The sequence below is a fragment of the Eulemur rufifrons genome, chromosome 14, assembly GCF_041146395.1.
Source record: "Eulemur rufifrons isolate Redbay chromosome 14, OSU_ERuf_1, whole genome shotgun sequence".
NCBI classification, from domain to species: Eukaryota; Metazoa; Chordata; class Mammalia; order Primates; family Lemuridae; genus Eulemur; species Eulemur rufifrons.
The window spans coordinates 32,984,756-33,002,188 of NC_090996.1; the positions used below are offsets into that span (position 1 = coordinate 32,984,756).

The 17,433-nt window shown below is 59.0% G+C and overlaps 1 protein-coding gene across 1 annotated transcript in view; it reads left to right on the plus strand.

Moving 5' to 3' along the window:
• Window positions 1-1,127: 1,127 nt before the first annotated feature.
• PPL (periplakin) overlaps window positions 1,128-17,433 on the plus strand; it is a 39,393-nt gene continuing 23,087 nt past the window's right edge. Inside the window, exon 1 of the mRNA XM_069486961.1 lies at window positions 1,128-1,299. Within this exon, the coding sequence (XP_069343062.1) occupies window positions 1,238-1,299 (62 nt within the window). The 5' untranslated portion in view covers window positions 1,128-1,237. The remainder of the gene's footprint in view (window positions 1,300-17,433) is intronic.

A 17,433-nucleotide genomic window follows, 5' to 3' on the forward strand; every position in this document is an offset into this window, starting at 1 on the left:
CTTGGAAATTGCAGTCCTTCAGTGGCAAGGTGTCCTTAGATGCTTTGGAGTCTTGGGCAGGAAAAGCTCTTGAAGATTAATTCCGCCACTAAACTCCTTATTTTATAAATAAGAAAGCAAGTGGGGAGGAACCTGGCCCGAAGGCTCAGACAGCTGAACTTGAATCCAGAACTCTGGCCGCTGTCCTCCCCACCTTGGCACAGACCTTGCCACTCCCCGAGTCCTAACAGCCCTTTGACCATAAAGCATCGCGCTCACGGCCTTCCGGAGTCTCCCCCAGCTCCTCCCCAGCTGGGCTCGGACCGGGCACTCTCCAGAGTGGCGCGGACGGCTCCCCACCGTGGGCCCCAGGCGGGCTCTCCGCCAGGCTCAGTTTCTCTGTCCAGCTGCAGCCTCCTCCCCTGGCACGCGCTCCAATGGGGACATGCTGGCAGAATTGTGCAGTGCGGCAATTCTGAACTGGAATCGAGCAACTTTTATGACCAGCTACGAAGTGTTTCTCTCGTGCCAGGGCAGGGAGTGATTACAGTTTCAAAGGTTTTTTTGTCCACCCCAGATGGCAGGCCGATAGCTACAGCGAGCTTCCTGCGTTTGCGCGGCGACACCGTGCGCAGCCGTGAGTTAGCTACAGGAATCACCGCGCAACCCTTTGGGACAGGGTGGGGGCAGCTGTTGTCACCGTTTGACAAAGAAGAAAACAGGCTGGGAGCCCGAAAACACCTTGCCGAGGAGCCTCAGCTGCCCAGTGGGGGCGGCGGGGCTTGAACTCGGGCAGGAGACTCCGAAGCCGTTCCTCGATCGCCACCCACACTGCTCCCACCTGAGTGTAATTCACCGGCTGCCCGGGGCACAGGGACCCATAGGGCGCACCTGGCCGGGGCCCAGCTGGTGTCTGCCAAGCAGGAGGAGGGCGGAGAGCAGCGTGGAATCCGGTGAAGGCCGGGCTGGGAGGCGTGCCAGGCGGCGGGGAGGTGGGGCTGCGTGCGCCCCGGTAGGTGGCCTTCGCTCCCCCACGCCCGCCCCGCCCCGAAGGCGCCCGACGCCCCGCCCGCGCGGTCGCCCCTCCTCGGGAAGGTAAGCGCCACCTTCCCGGGAGCGGCCGCAGAGCCAGTGGCCGACGGGCGCCCCGCCCCCCGCCAGTAGTGACCGGGCGCCGAGGCCGCGCCGCACTCGGGGTCCCAGCGCCACCGCTCGCTCACCTACGCCGCCGCCCCTGCCCGCACCCCCGAGCGCCACCATGAACTCGCTCTTCAAGAAGAGAAACAAAGGCAAATACAGCCCCTCGGTGCAGACCCGGAGGTGAGGAGGCGCCGCACGGCGCGCTCGGGACGCCCTCGGGAAGCCCTGGCGCCGGGGGAGACCGCCCGGGGCTGCCCGGGGCCGGGCGCGGGGTACTGAGCCCCCAGCGCGCGGCGCGCGGGAACGCCGGGCCGAGGCCACCCTTGCGCGGGGAAGCACAGCCCGGGTCGGGAAGGGACTGGTGGGGGCACCGAGGGGGGCACGATTTGTGGCATCGGGGACTCCAGGAGCCCAGGGGGCACTTCCTTGGGGACCTAGGGCATGGGCAACTGAGCTGGGGCACGGGGCTCCTCAGTGTCCCAGGGTCGCTTCTGCGCCAGAATGGCCACCGGGATGCTGGGGCGGGCGGAGTGTCCGGAGGAAACTACACCCAAGGCGGGGGCGTTGCGGGGGGCCGGGGACGCACGGGGCAGGGAAATGGAGCTGGGCGCGGGCGGCTCCCCCGCGCGTCCGAGAGCGCGCAGGTGCTCCTGGCGTCGGGAGGCGAGAGGAGGGGGGCGGGGGGCGGCCACCTGCCGCAGCAGTTCCCGGCACCTGCCACCCTGCACTCCAGAGCGGCGCCCAGAGGCCTTGGTGGGTGCGGGATGGGGTCGGGGTACAGGCTGAGACTCCCCCGTGGCCCCCAGGGCGCAGCCACGCCGGTTCCGACCCGAGGCTGGGCGGCGTCGGGGCCGCCTCCTCGCAGGACGGCTTCTCAGGGGTGTGGCTCCCTCCTCCACCCCAGCCCCGAAACTGGCGCGTCTCAGCCGCGGGTTCCCAGGGCGGCCTGGGAAGGGAATGACATGTCTTGATGTGTTTGCGTTGAGAGGCAGCCCACGTCCGTTTTGATAAGCCTAATGTATTCACTTAATAACCGGTTTGGGGGAGCCTGGTGGAGATGCTGAGATTGAACGAGGGGGCAGGACTTAGGCCCCTTCCTTGCCTCCCCACGGAAAATAGAATGGGGCCCCTCGGCAGGGGGTGAGGGGAGCATTTTGCCAACTTCGCCCTACAAGAGGCTTCAGGCAGGTGGGGGGATCTGGCACATCCCACGGCCTACCTGGCTGGAAGTTTGGCCCCAGCCCCTCTCACTGGGAGGCCCCGTGCCCTCCCCAGGCCCCCATGGAGCCAGGAGAGGACTCGCCCAGGGCCCCAGCCCCCCCCTGCGGTCCACCCAGGCCCACCTGTCCGACAGGTGCAGGGGCCTGGCGCCAGCAGGCTGCAGTGGGCACTGCGTTCCCCTGCGTCTGCCCTTTCAGAAACTCACTGCCCTGCGATCCGCCCTCCCCACGTCTCCCATCTGGGCTGCTGCAAGCTCAGGGACAGTCCCCCGCCCCCTTGGAGAATCCTCCAACCCACCCCTCCTCGCCTCCCACAGCCCCAGAGGCTGGGCAGGGCCCTGCGTGCTGTTCCTCCGAGGCTGTCCAGCTGGCTCTCAGACCCGGCCGGGGGCCCGTCCAGTCCCTGCCCTGTTCCCTCAGGCATTGCACAATCAGATGCTCCATGCCAGCCACAGACGACTGTTCTGTCCTCCCCCCACCGAGGCTCAGACCTAGCCAGCCCTGCACACACCAGGAGATAGGCCAGACCTCGCCCTGCCCTCCGCCTCCCCCCACCAGCTCCGACCCCCAAGGCCGGGGCTCGGACCTAACAAAAGCTTGTAATGAACCCAGACAAGCGGGTGGAGGGCGGAGGGAAGGCCACCTGTCCTTTACAGCTGCCGGGACTCTGAAGGTCGGGGGGTGCAGAGACAGGGGGTCCTGCCCGCTCTGTACTGCTGGCCCAAGGCAGCCACCCTGTGTCGTTGGCTGACAGCCAGTGAGCCCAGGTCTGAGCTTAGAGGTCTCTTTTTCCAGGAAGCCTTCCTGGGTCTCTTCCCAGGATGGGTGAAAGACCCTTCTTTTGGGCTTTGTCACCCCAGCACTAAGAATGAGCACAGTCACAGCCCTGAGTAGGTGGCAGGTGTGTCCCTGCGTGGTCTCCCTCTGCCCCTTCCCCTCAGTTGGAACTAGTCCCTGGGCTGGGTTGCGGGGTGGGGGCAGCCCTGTGCCCATCCTCTCAGCAAGCGTCTCGTGAGCACCGCCTGATGCGCAGCTGGGGGTACTTGTGGCTCTAAGTCGCGGTTGCTGGTCACAGGGAAACTGGCCCCCGTGTTGTTCTTTCACCCTGAGTTTTCTGGGGGCCTCTTTCATTGGGGAGGACAGGGCTGCCTCGCGATGGGCGGGAGCCCCGGCCCTGAGAGCAGGACGCCTCGCTTCCGGTCCTGGCTTGCCACACGCATGGAACCTCTCGGAACCTCATTGTCCTTGTCTGCAAAGCAGGGGTGGTGATAAGTGTCTCATGTGTGGGGCTGCTGGCAGGAGAGGGCCCCAGCACACAGGAAGTGCTCAGATGAGGCCGAGCATCACTGCCCCAAGCCCATCCAGGGGACCTGGGAGCCGGGGTCCGGCCGTCAGGGCTGTGGACTGCAAAGTGTGCATCGGTGGCTGGAGGGGAGGCCGCCCCTCCCAGTTTGTCAGCCTTTTAGGAGCTGAAACTGGGGAGGGCTGGGACAGGGCGTGAACCCCGTTGCTCCCTCGCCCGGGTTCCTAATGACAGGTGTGGGAGCTGGTGTTCACACCTGAACTAATGACAGAGTCAGGCCTGGTGGTGCAGGTCACCAAGGATGTGTCCAGCCCAGCAGAGAGGCCCTGGAGGAGACTTGCTCCCACCCTCCTGGCTGTGCAACCTTGGAGGAGCGGCTTCGCCTCTCTGAGCCTGTTTTCTCACTTGTGCAGTGGGGTAAGCACCATGCCTGCCTGGTGATGTTGGCTGAGGATTAAATGAAACAACACAGGGACAGGGTTAAGGACAATGGGAGGCCTCAGTGTCACAGCAGTTGTGATGATTACAGTTACTGAGCATGTGTGGGTAAGACATGCCCTGTGTGCTGGGGTTGAGCTGGGTGTCCCGATGGCCAGGTTGTACACTGCACAACTGCAGGGCCACCACTGTGGGGGATGTAGGTGGATCCCCTACATCCTCCTTGCACTTGAGTCGCTGTCAGTCACATCAGGGAGATGAGATGGACTTAAGCTTAAAGACACGCGTGGTTATATGACTAGCAGAGTGGGGCCAGGCGGAGCAGTGGAACATAGATGAGGTCTCCAGCTTGACCGCTCAGGTACTCTGTGACTGGCTTGAGGTGACAGCTCCCAGCAGAGGTCTTGGGAGGTGAGAGGGACTTCCCAGGGGAGGTGTCTGACCCGTGGTGGGCTGGTTAAGATCCAGCTCTGGAGTCAGACTGAATTTACCTGTTTGGTTTTGAGAAAGAAACTTGGCCTTGCCGAGCCTCAGCTTCCCCATCTGCAAAATGGGACTAATCTCACCCCTCCACGCAGACCTGGGTCCCAGTCAATTCCCAACAGCCTGGCCTCACCCAGGCAGGGTCTTGAAAGACTGGCCCGGCCCGAGTGCGGAATCCTGCACGGGAGGCAGGGCCAGGCCGTGGGGGGCAGCGCTGCTGAAATGGGGGCACGGCCTGCCCGGAGCCTCCTGGGGCCGTGTGTGATGTCAGCCAGGCGTGCGTTCAGGCCCCAGCTCTCCCTCTCCTGCGCTGCGTGACCTTGGGCAGGTCTCTGGGCCTCAGTTTCTTCATCTGCGAGATGGGGTGGTGACAGCAACCCCAGCTGGCGAGGCTGCGGGGTGGGTCGGGTGGGGTAATGCACGGGCAGGACCCGGCTCAGAGCGAGCGCATGGGAAACCTAGCAGCCACGATTGGTGTCACACACAGCTGTTACGAGTAACGACCGCGCTGGGCCCGTTGCTGAGCAGGCAGCTGACTCGCACGGACTCTCACGCGCCCTCTGACCAGTGGCAGCTGGAACGCTGGAGCGATCGGGAGGGGCCTTGTCAGCAAAGCCCATCCACCCCCGGCCGTATGGGTGACTTGGCCCGGGGTGAGCCACCGGCCATCTCTCCAGCACCTTCATGCTGTGCCCAGCACGGCGTGGGCGTTACAGCCACGCATTCTGACAGTGCGTGCCAGGCGGGCGGTGGTGTCCCATGTCACCGAGGGTGGCACTGAGGCCCAGAGTAAAGGTGTTCGTTCACCTTGTGCTCAGGGCTCACACACGGCCGATGGTGGCGTCCGGGTTCCCTTGGGTGGGAAACAGGCCTCCCCGTCCGTACCTGGGGCTGGTGGCAGCCGTCTCCAGGGACCGCCCCAGGCCCGATGGTGGAGTCATATGTCGGCTTTCATGTGCTCCGCCTCTACCCTCAGCAACCCTTTCCACCTGGCTTCCCTCCACCCGCTCGCCTAGTTCTCTTGGCAGAGGAATGGGACCTAATGAATGAGATTCAGGACGGAGCTGATGGCAGCATTTCAGGGGGATCTCTGGGGAGAGGGAGTTTGGGGCGAGAGGCATAGCCCAGTTCACACCCTTGGGCAACACCCTAAGGTAGGGGGAGACATCAGGAGGGACGTGGGGGCTGGGGCAGGCTCCTCGTCAAGGGAAGGGAACCTGGCCTTCCCGGCAAGTAGCTGCCAGGCAGGGCCCTGCGAGGTGCTGCTGGCACCACCCGCCACCCTCCCAGCGGGCCTGTCCCGGCCTGTCTTGGGAGCCCAAAGAGGGAAATGGGCTCTGGTCTTTGTTCTCTCCACTGCCGTTGGCAGGTTACTGTGCTGTAGCCTCCTGAGCCTGCGGAGGCCGCCTGGGGCCCCTTTCTGCCTCTCTTCAGATCCCAGCCCTGCCTCTTCCACTTTAAATGGACCCCCACCTCTCCCTGCTTCCAGAGCTAGCAGCCCCTGGGGCCACCAGCCTCTCTCACCTGGACAGCTGCAGCAGCCTCTTCATGGTTCCTGCTTCCGCCCCAATACTGCCCTTCTCCCCATGGCTGCCAGGGAGCTCCTTACAACATACAAATCTGACCATACCCCCGGCTGCCTAACCCCCACCCCAGACCTCCCTTTGCTCTGAGGCCCCGGGAGCCGCTGCTCTGTACAGCATGGAGACATGCCTGTCACCCTGTCACCCTCCGGTCTCCGGGCTGCATCTGGCCGCCCAGCCTTTGCCCATCCACCCCTCCTGCCAGGATGTTCTTCCCACCCCGCTTCCAGGCTCACCCCTTGTTCCTCTGGGAAGCCCTCCCCGGCCTCTCGCTGGGGCAGATCCACGTGCTGTCTCCCCTTCTCCTCTGTGGCTCCTATCTCAGCAGCCAGGTGACTCTGTAGTGGCCAGATGTGGCTGCACACGTGTCCCCCAACATGTGCTGAATGAATGAACGGGGGTGAGCCGGGGGGGGGCTGCTAAGACTCTCCCCCTCCTTCAGCGTCTCCATGGAGCATACAGCGGCCTGCGCACCCCCAGGGCCAGTGGAACCCAGCAGGTGGGGGTGGATGGGTGGAAAGGAATGCAAGGTTGCCCCCGCCCCCCATTCAGTCACCTTCTGTGTGCAGGACAGTGGGTGGCAAGCAGGCTGAGTAAACAGCTGGGGACAATGCAGGGTGACAAGTGCTGAGATAGAGGCAGAGGACTCGGGAAGTGCAGAGCATGCCCCCGACCCCCCAACCCCGACCCCGGATGGGCCTCCGGAAGGGGGAGGGTGGTCTTAGCCAGCCCAGGACGCCCAGGAGGTGTCTGGACAGACAGCACAGGGAAGGAGTGCGACAGGGACGTGTGTAGACACAGCCCGAGAAAGCATCGCGTCAAGTGGATAAAGCGAGTTGACGAGGGCTGCAAAGAGGTGGTTTGTACAGACGCACTTTAAAGAACATACCAGAGCAATCCCACACACTGTGCCCGGATGCAGACACGCGTGCGCTGAGAGTATAAAACGGGCTTAGGAAGAAACCACTAAGTCTAACCCTATATACGTGAGGAAGGGGCTGAAAGCGTCGTGCACAGTAGCACTTTATTCCTTTTGAAAGAAAACCTGAAGCAAACACGGCAACGTGAGAACATCAACTAAATCCTGGTGGGCCGCACGGGGCTGGCTGGGGTTTTTTTTGGTTTTTGTTTTTTTTTTTGGTTTTTTTTTTTTTTTTTGGACAGAGTCTCGCTCTGTCACGCAGACTGTAGTACAGTGACGTCATCACAGCTGACAGCAACCTCCAACTCCTGGGCTCAATGGATTTTCCTGCCCCAGCCTCCCGAATAGCTGGGACTACAGGTGCCACCACGCCTGGCTAATTTATTTGTTTTTTTCTAGAGACAGGGTCTTGATATTGCCCAGGCTGGTCTTGAACCCCTGAGCTCAAGTGATCCTCCTGCCTTGGCCTGTCAAAGTGCTGGGATTACAGGTGTGAGCCACCGCCCCTGGCCCAGGTCTTTTCAGTGCTTTTCCGTGTGTTTGAGTAGATCATGACTCTTCAAGTTTTGCCAAGTGAGGGGGATGGAGGAGGAGAATTTGCAGGGGTGCGGCATGGGCGAAAGCTCAGAAGGAAGCCCAGAGTCCCGGGTCTCGGAGTGGAGTGCAGCCCGTGGGGGAAAGAAAGGGTCTGGGAGGAAGGGGAGGGAGCCCGGCCTGGGGAGCGAGAATGGAAGGCAGCTGAGCAGGTTCCAGAGGGGGAGTCACAAAGGGAGACTCTCCGTGGAGTTGGGGGACGGAAAGTGTGAACACAGGAGGGCCTGAGGTGGGGCCCCAGCTTGGAACAGTCCCCCTGACTGTGTTTACAGTGTCTGTCTGAGATAGAGTCTACCTCACCTTGCTTTCCCAGCAAAGCTCAGAGTCCCCGCTGTTCTAACCGGGCTGCGTCCCCGCCCCTGTCAGTGAGACAAACACAGCGAGCTGCTGCTCACCCCTTGGCAGTGGCTCCGCCTGAGCCCTGAAGGCCGCAGGGCTGCAGAAGAGACAGAATTTGCAGAATTCTTTGCCGCCCAGCTTGGGTTTCAGGTTTATACCTTTTAGGGTTTCCACTTCTCCATCTTGGCTGTGGGGACTTTTTGTTTCCAGCTGAAGGCTGAGGAAGGATTCTGAGTTTGTGCCACCAAGACCAGAGGGGGCCTCAGCCCTGCTGCGCCACATAGGAGCTCAACTCCTCCGAACTATAAAGTGGGCAAGCAGACCCTCACGTTGCTGACGGGGAGGCTGAAGCCCAGGGGCAGGGACCGAGGGCTCAGGGGGAGGAACAGAAGGCCTGGGCTTCAAACCTCAGACCCACCTTCCAGAGCCAGCTGTGCCACTTGTCAGCTGGGAGGTTGGCCACGATTTCAGCCCCACTCTGGGCTTCTTTCCTTATCACTGGCGTGGAAACTCCCGTACCCCCAGAATGGTGCCCAGCACATAGTAGGTGCTCAATAAAAAGTGGTGGCAGGTCTGTTTTGAATCTGCACATTGGAGGTGTGTAGGATTGGGGAGAAGATGTGTGTAAAGTGTCAGGCACGTGGTATGTGCTTAAATAATGTAGGCTGGTACTCCTTGTCCACTTGTCTTGAACCCAGAGTGACATCGTAATCCCGGGGGGGCGGAGGGGGCACCAAGGTTGGCTTGAGCTCTGTTTAAATCTTGCAGAAATCTTCAAGACTGCCTTAGTGTTCCCTGAAATGACTCGAACTCTTGTGTGTCTGTAACGATAGCCCCAAAGCACTCACCTGACACAGAGACCTAGGCCCCGCCAGAGGCTCGGAGGTAGGGTGGCCTTCCCTGGGCGGAAACGGATTAGGCCCCAGACCTGGAATTACTACCCCAGCAACCCTCTCATCTTAGGATCTATTTCCCCGAGATTAATACCTGGGTGTGGGGGAATTTACTGTCTAATTGCCACAGAAGTTTCCAGCAGGGAGAGTATCAGTCAATTGACCAATCAATCTGGTATTTATTGGGCACCTCCTGTGTACTGCTTTCTCATAAGACTTCCTTCCTGGAGAGATCTAGGGATTCTTCCTCATCCTGCTCCCCTTTGAGCCTTGCTGTGGTTTCAGGTCCTCGTTCTCAGCCCTGGCTGTACATGAGAATCACCCGGGAAGCTTTAAACCTGCTGTCCGAGCCCTAAGACCAGTGAAGTGAAAACCTCTGGGGGTGGGAGCCAGACATCGGCCCTCCGGGAACCACATAGTTACACTGATTGCTTCACTCCGGCTTGTCTGAGAGGTACAGGGATGATGCTTTCTTTCCCTTTTCTGTGCCCGTTGCCGGGTGGGTCCTTTATTCTTAATCTTCCTCTATCATTTAGTTTCAGGTGTGTGTCCTGTAAATGGTATATAGCTGGGGGTGGAGGTGTTATTTTTTTTTTTTGTATTCTCACCTGACAGTCTTTTACCTTTTAATAGACAAGATTAACTCATTCACATTTATTGTAGTGTTGATGTGTTTGGATCTACTCTACCATGTTGTCCTGTTTATCGTGCTTTTCCTTTGTTTCTTTTTTTCTCTTTTCCTGCCTTTTATTGGTTTCAGTTACATTTTCACAATTCAAGTTAGGTTATAAGGCCTGAATGGGAAAGAGTGGGTGAAAATAGCCTGACCTAGGTGATCTGGAATCTTTGTAATTATAGTCATTGGGGTGTTTTTCTTAACCCTACCTATTAGCCTATAAACTTGTGGACAATAGGGATTTACTCATCTCTGGGGGGCGGGGAGGTTTCTGTTGCCCTTAATTCCAGGCCTTGCATAAGCTTGGGGCTCCGTAAATAGGTGTTAAACTGAGCAGACATTTTATAGCATGTCAACAATTTGTATCTCTAGGAGCTTGTTACTGGAGAAGGGCCTGTCGCCAGGGCCTATAGGAGGGGCTGAGAGAGGACAGGAGGTTGGGAGGTGGGGTTGAAAATTTATTTGGCAGTTACTGAATGTCTAGAAGGTACCTGGCTGGGCTGCAGCAGTCCCCAGCATAGACCTTTCCTGAGCCTGTGACTCGGAGCAAGTTGCCGCTCCTCCCTGGGCTTGGCCTCCTCTTCCGCGGTGGCGTCCATGATAGCACCTACCGCGCCGGGTTGTTACGAGGACCAGAGACGGAAACCGTGTCAGGTGCTGGGGTAGGGCGTGGCCAGGAAGGTGTTCAGTCCTTGCTGGTTCCTGCCACCTGCAAGGCCTGTTCAGAGGGACAGGCTGGGAGTCCCTTGTGGTGGCACCTTAGGGGAATGACTCAGCCTCAGTTTCCCACCGCTGATTGTTACCCAACCCCTGGGATTAATTGCACTGACGAGGATGCCAGCAAGAGGTGGGTCATTCTGCCTCCCCTGGGTGGTGGATGCCTCTCTCCATCGTCCTGTCTCCCCGATGTCTCCCGTTCCTTTCTCCGTGGTGGGGTGGGTGTAGGTTGGCACTGACGTTCCTCTGATACTGAGGAGGTGGCTTGGAAGCCTGGTTGCTTGGGTTCGAATCCTGGCACCGCCACTCCCCAGCTCTGTGACCTTGGACAGGTTTCTTAACCCCTCTGAGCCTCAGTTACCTTCATCTGAAACATGCGGACGTCAGAGCTTCTTAGATACGATTGAGAAAAGAGCCCTAATACCAGTAAGGGCACCTACTTGCCACCCTTAGGGCCATGAGATTTCAATGGATGATGCACAAAAGGGCCCAGCAGGCCATGGGCACCCAGTAGGTGCTCTCAGTGCTGTTACTATTTAGTGATTGTTTCCTGAATGCCTACTGTGTGCAGCCTTTGTGTCAAAGCCAGGATAGACATTCCAGGAGCCAGGCAGGGGGCGGGGACTACATGTCACCGGAGGTGTGCCTCCCACCAGACCCGGAGGTCTCCAGGGAACCACTGAGGCCCAGGCCAGCCCTAGAGGCAGGCAGGACAGCAGAAGAGGATGCCGTGGCTGGCAGGAGGCCAGGCCTCTGCTCTGGGAGAGGTGAGGCCGGTTCCTGGCGAGAGGTGTGGACTCCTGTGCGTTCCAAACATTCCAGCACAGATGCACCCCACGTACACACCCACTGAGGCAGAATCAACCCCAAAGGGAGAAACCACAGTCAGGCAAGGGCTGGTGGCCCTGGCCGGGCAGGGAGCACGGAGGCTGCAAGGGCCCACCTATACGCACAGAAGAAAGTGCAGGCTGGGCTGCCACCCCGCACAGGGACAGAGCAGCTCTGGGCAGCAGGGACAGCCAGGTGGAGGCGATGGCAGGAACGTGTCCTCTCTGATGTCGCTGTGCTGTGCTCCGTTCCTGGGTTGGCCGCTCAGGGGAGAGGCTGTTCTCCCAGCCTGGAGACAGGGACAGCTGGCAGCATGCCAAGTGCCCCCAGCTCTGCCCGTGGGAACGGCCGCTGCAGCTCTGGGGGCCCAGGGAGGGGCGTTTAGGCTGTGGTTCCGCGCTGGGCACTCCACACCCTGGCACCATGCTCCACTGGGCACAGCTGGGAGCCTTGGGCGGTTTTGGAGTCAGGCAGACAGGGAGGGGCCCCGGGGCAGGTGTCTGGCCAGGTGTGGCCTGGTGGGGGAGCGGCAGGGAGAGGGGAATGAGCATTTCTGAAGTGTCCCCAAGTACCAGGCGCTGAGTGAGACGGAAAGATGCTCCAAGAGCTGATCAACTTTATTGCAGCAGAACTGACGAGCTTCGGTCGCTGCAGCCTTAGAGCTAAGCGGGACAGAGGGACCCAAACCACCTAGAGTGACGCCATCCTGTGTCATAACCGCTAGCCACGGGAGATGGCTGTGGTGCAGGTGTGGCTGTGTGGCAGGTTTTGAAGACTTCGTATGAAAAGAAGGTAAAATAGCTCATTCAGAATGTTCTATTAACTTACCTGTCAGATTGATAATATTTTGGATATATTAGGTTAAATAAAATACAAACATTAAGCTCACCTGTTTCTTTTTACTCTTTTCATGTGGCTACTAGAAAAATTTTAATTACACATGTGGCCCGAGCTCCATTTCTATGGGATGGCGCTGGCCTTGCACGCAGAGCAGTGTGGCGCCCCCACCCCCTTGGGGACGTATTTTACCTATCGAATGCATCTTTCTGTTACACGGCGAGCAGATGCGGGGACCCCATTTATGGACGAAGAAATTAAGGCTGAGACAGGTGTCCTGGGAGGGTCTGGGTGTCTCCCGAGGGGCAGGAGGCCGGGAAGCAGGTGTCTCCGACTCTTAGATCCCTCTGCAGTGCGACCTGATGGCACCGTCGTCCAGCCTCAACCTCACCTGCGCTCTCAGAATAGAGAGCGGGCAGTGGTTGCCTTGGTCCAGGTGACAGGGGGTGACTTTGACCAAGGTAGCGGCCGTAGGGACGGTTGGAGGGGGTACACAGGGCATCCGTTCCCGGGTGGAACCAGGGGAGGGGAGGCCGGGATCTGGGACAGTTCTCGGGTTCTGCTGGATCGACCGGGTAGACGAGTCCTCCTGGCCCTCCCCTTCCGCGGTTTCCCTCCTGCGGACTGAGCAGCGTTCTTAGAGCAGCGGAAACACCCTGGACCCTCCAAACCCCCAAACCTCCCAACCCTGCTCCTGAGCCCAAACCCAAGACAGCTGAAGCGGGCTGTGCGTGTGTCCCCACCCAGGCCTGGGACCCCGCGTCCTCCCGCAGGCTGATCGCCCGTGTGCGAGCCCTGGCCTCTCCTTGCAGATGCTGGAGGAGACGCTTCCAAGATGCAGGTTGCTTGAGAATTCCCTGCATCTGGGCAAGGCGACATCCGCAAGGCGGAACAAAAGCGTGTCCCGGCTTGTGCCAGCATCAGCAGGAATGGTGTGGGTGGCCCAGGGCCTTTTTTCAGCTCCCTGGTACCAGCGGATTCTGACTTCAGGCCTCAGTTGCTGGCTTTTATCAGCTCCTTAAAAGGAGCCCAAATCCTTGGAGGGTGAACCCAGGTCGAGGCGGAGCCCGGCTCCCGCGTATCCCAGACACGAGACAGCCCCCCATGCCTGCACGCTCAGCTAACCCCGCCCCAGCCCTGTGGTGTGTGCGCTGCAGTGACTCCCATTTTGCAGCCGGGGAAACTGAGGCTCAGAGAGGCTAAGTCATTTAGAGCTCGATAAGAGTAGAGCCAATATTTGACCGCAAGCTGTGTGACTTTGATCTGGGTGCTTAATCCCTGAGTCACGCTGCCCCTCTGGCTGCAGGGGACGACAGTGGCACCCACACAATTGAAGCAGGAAGAGTGACCAGCGGGGTGCGGAGTGGGGGTCTGACTTGAGGTGACCCCACTGGGCTTGCAAAACCCACCCAGCAGGCAGTCCCTGACCCGCAGCCTGGCCTGGGCTCGGGTCGTTTGGGGCCAGCTGAGACCTGGGTCCCCACCCACCCCTGCCCCATCAGCAATTCAAGGAGGGGGCATCTTGGGCCAGGATAGGGGCTTTTCTCAGGCCCCAGCACCCCGCCTCCTCCCGCCTGTCCACGGTGGGCGTCCTGAATGCGTCCCACCATTGAGAGGTGTCGGCTCCTATCGGCATTTGCTAGGAAACCCAGGGTCCTGGAAGGAACACCGCCACCCCCTTTTTTTTTTAAAGTAAACTTTTTTTCTATTTCTCCAGTTTCCCCCTGAGGTCCCCTGTCTGTCCCCAGGTCCCGCCCAGGATCCCTCATTGCATTTAGTTCTCACTCTCATCAGTTTCCTCCGGTCCGTCCTCGTCTTTCATGACCTTGACGCTTCTGCAGAGCGTCCCGCAGTCTGGCTTTGCCTGCGGCTTCTGCCGGTGGGTGGGACGGGGGTTTTGCATTGCTGGGACGGTCCCACGGAAGGAACCCCGTGTCCTCCAGCGCGCGTGGAGGTCCTTGACGCTGGCACATCTCGGCCCTGGCAGTGTTAACCTTGGTCTCTTCTCCACTGTGCGGTGCCTGTTTTCTAGAAGGAACCTATTTTATAGGATCAAGTGCCACAGGCAAGTGTGGGCCCCTAGGAGAGAAAAGGGACCCACGGCCAGAGCCCCGTGCTGGTCAGGGGGCAGCGTGAAGGCTCAGTGTAGCGGTTAAAGCCACCCCCTTGGGGAGTGAACGAGTGGCCGCCGTTGCCGCTGAGGGAGCCCCTGCCCGGTGCCAGCCATTCACACGTCTGCCTGTAATAAGTGTGTGTTGAGTGGCTCTGTGTGCCAGGCGGTTTTAGGTGCTGGTGAGATAGCCATGGATACCCCACTCTTGTCCAGAGCAGAAATGATCTGAAGCTGCTTTGGGGGTTCCAGATGCTGATCTAAACCTCCAGCTCAGTCTTTGAACCCCAAAGTTGTCTTTGAAACTTGATTCAGGTGTTTGCAGAAGTGACCCTGGTTTTACTCCCGCCCTGCGCAACATGCTTAACTAGGTGGGACTTATTACTCCCGTTTTACATATGATGAAACTGAGGGTCAGAAATGTAAAGTAGCTCCTCAAGGTCTCACTGCTCAAGTCAGGATCTGAGCCCTGGCTGGCTGCAGACATTGAAGTCTTTCTCCTACTCGGGCTGCCCCCCGAGTGACCTTGGGGTGGTGCCTTCCCTTCACTAGGTTTGCTCATCGGGTGACAAGCAGGTGGGGCCGGATGGCCACTGTCCTCAGCACATACGTCCGTGTTGCCTTCTGAGGAAGGAGAGCGAGAGCTGGGTGTGTCCTCTCAGCGGGCACCTGGGTGCCTTCCCTTTACTGGGGCGGGTGGCTCGCGGTGCACCGGTGCTGGCTCCGTGGGCGGGACAGGGCCGGGGCGGGGGTGGTGGGGAAGGACTGTATCTCGGCCCCTATCAGCAGGGCTCTCGGCCAGGGGTGCCATGTCTGGCCGCCCCCAGCGCGGCTCATTAGTGAGATTTAGTGAGATGAAAAGCGGGACCAGCCTGGCCAGTTCCCAGCGCTCCTGGGCTGCAGGAGCGTCCCCCTCCCTGCATGCTCTTCACCCACCCACAGTCCTGCACTCCTGGCATGGGGCTCTGTGGCTCTCCCTGGGACACGTGGTCAACTCCTGTGGCCAGCTGGATGGTCGGGGGGCCTCTCATTTGGAACCCCAAACCCAAAGGGCGAGGTGTGGATTCGAATCTCGGCTCTGCCCTGCTTTCTGGCAGCAGGACTGTGGCCAAGTTATTTGTACCTCAGTTTCCCCATCTGCAAAATGGGGAGAACAATGCCACTTACTTTAGAGGGTGGTAGGATTCGTGGGCTAACATATATGTGACTTGCTGAGCACCGGGCCGGACGCACAGGCCGCCCTCTGTGAGCGTTAACCAGCATCTTCCCGGCGGCTGGAAGTTACTGGAGGTGGCCCAGCCTCCTTGGAAAACAGGACAGAAAAAGTCAGGACCCGACTTGAGGGTGAGGGAGGAAGAAACAAACCCCTACCAACCAAAAACGGCATTTGCCATTTTTTTTTTTTTTTTTTTTTTGGTAACAGCTTCATTGCAATATAATTCACATACCATGTATTTTCTTATTTAAAGTATACAATTCCCTGGTTTTTGGTATTAACATATTCACAGAGTTGTGCATCCGTCGCTCTAATCAATTTTGAACATTCTCATCACCCCAGAAAGTCGCTCCCCACGCCCCTCCCCCAGGCCCTGGCAGCCACGCGTCCACTTGCTGCTCCTGTGGACGGTTCTCGTGCGTGGAGTGGCTCACGTAACGTGGCGCCTTCCGTGTCTGGCTTCACCTTCAGCACGGCGTTCTCAAGGTCATCCGCGTCGCAGCGCGTGTCAGTGCTGCGTTGCTGGTTTTGGTTGAATAATCCAGATATACCATGTTTTGTTTCTTCGTTAGTTGGTGGACATTCGGGTTGTTTCCGCTGGGGGCTCCTAGGAACGCCGCTGCGGTGAACGTTTGCGTGTGAGCTCTGTGCCGACGCGGGCTTCGTTTCTCTCGGGCTGATTCCTAGGGCTGGGACTGCTGGGCTACATGGGAAGTGCTTGACCTTCTGAGGACCCGCCAGACCGTTTTCCACAGCTGTGCGCGTTGCACAGTCCCGCCAGCAAGGCGCGAGCGTCCCCATTGCTCCACATCCTTGTCAACAATGGTTATTTGCCTTTTTTATTATGGCCATTGTAATAGGTGGAAAGTGCCATCCTGCTGTGGTTTGGGGCACCTGGCATTTTAAATTGATCTGTTAAGTATCTACTATGTGCCAGGAGCCCTGCAAGATTGTCACTTGGAGTTGTTAAGGGCCTGGACTCCAGGGCCTGCCCAGGGTGGAGACCTGGCTCTGCCATCTCATTACTGTGTGATGTTGGAAAAGTTACTCAACCTCTCTGGTCCTCGGTTTCCACATCTGTAAAGTGGAGATAATAATACAATTACCTGCCATGAGAACGCCTACCTCACAGGGTCGTAATGAAGGTTGTCAGGAATGAGAGAGGAGTCGGTCGCGTAGAAAATAAACATTAGCTCATACTTCCCCCATGACCGTTGTTGTCGCTGTACGTTGGCTCACATGACTTTCCTGCCCGGCCTAGCACCAGGCTCTGCCTCTCTTATGGCCTCTCCTCACTGGAGACTTTTGCCTGGGGAACCCAAAGCTTGTCCTCGTCTTGCAGAACTCAGCCACCACCGCCTCCTCCAGGAAGCCCTCACTGACCACCACAGCCCCGTCCAGCAGTCAGGAGGTGTCTGTGGGCATCTGTAGCCCCCACGCCTGCGTCCATCCTGTGACTATTTCTATAAATGCTGATTTCCTCTTTGTGGGGTAAACTCTCAGAGGGTGGGGCTGTGTCTGTATGAGGTGCTGGGCCTGGCACACAGCAGGTGCTTAATGAGTGCAGGTGGAATGAAATTCCTGGGTGCTCAGCTGCTCAGGCCCTGCTGTGGAGTCACGCAAAAGGGTCTTCAGTGGAGACTGGGGGGACGAGGAACTAATCTTGACCATCGCCGGCTGGCTGGGTAGCATTGACCAAGTTGCTTTCCCTCTCTGGTGTCTGCTTCTTCCTTAGCTGCAAGACAACCAGGCGGAGCAGGAGGCTGATCTCTAGGGCTCCTTAACAACCGTCATCACAACGCTTTGTGGAGCCCACTGTGTGCGCGGCTCTGGGGCAGCCCCTCGCTCCCGTTTGTAACACCCCCCCAAGAAAGGTGCTGTTCCTCTGCCCCATCTGACCAGGAGGCGGGGCACAGAGAGGCAAAGCAGCTTGGCCACGTCACACAGCCATCAAGTGGCTGATTAGAGTCAAGATTTGAACCCACAGCTGATTCCAGAGCCAAAGTCTTAGCCACCATGATAGTGTTTCCCGGAGTGGTCTGTGACGTGATGTTGGGGCCCGGGGCAGCAGACAGGTGTGGCAGAGGAGAACAGAGAAACCCCACGGGGGGAGCCACTCTGCTTTCAGGTTTCTGAGACCCTGAGACCATCGGGG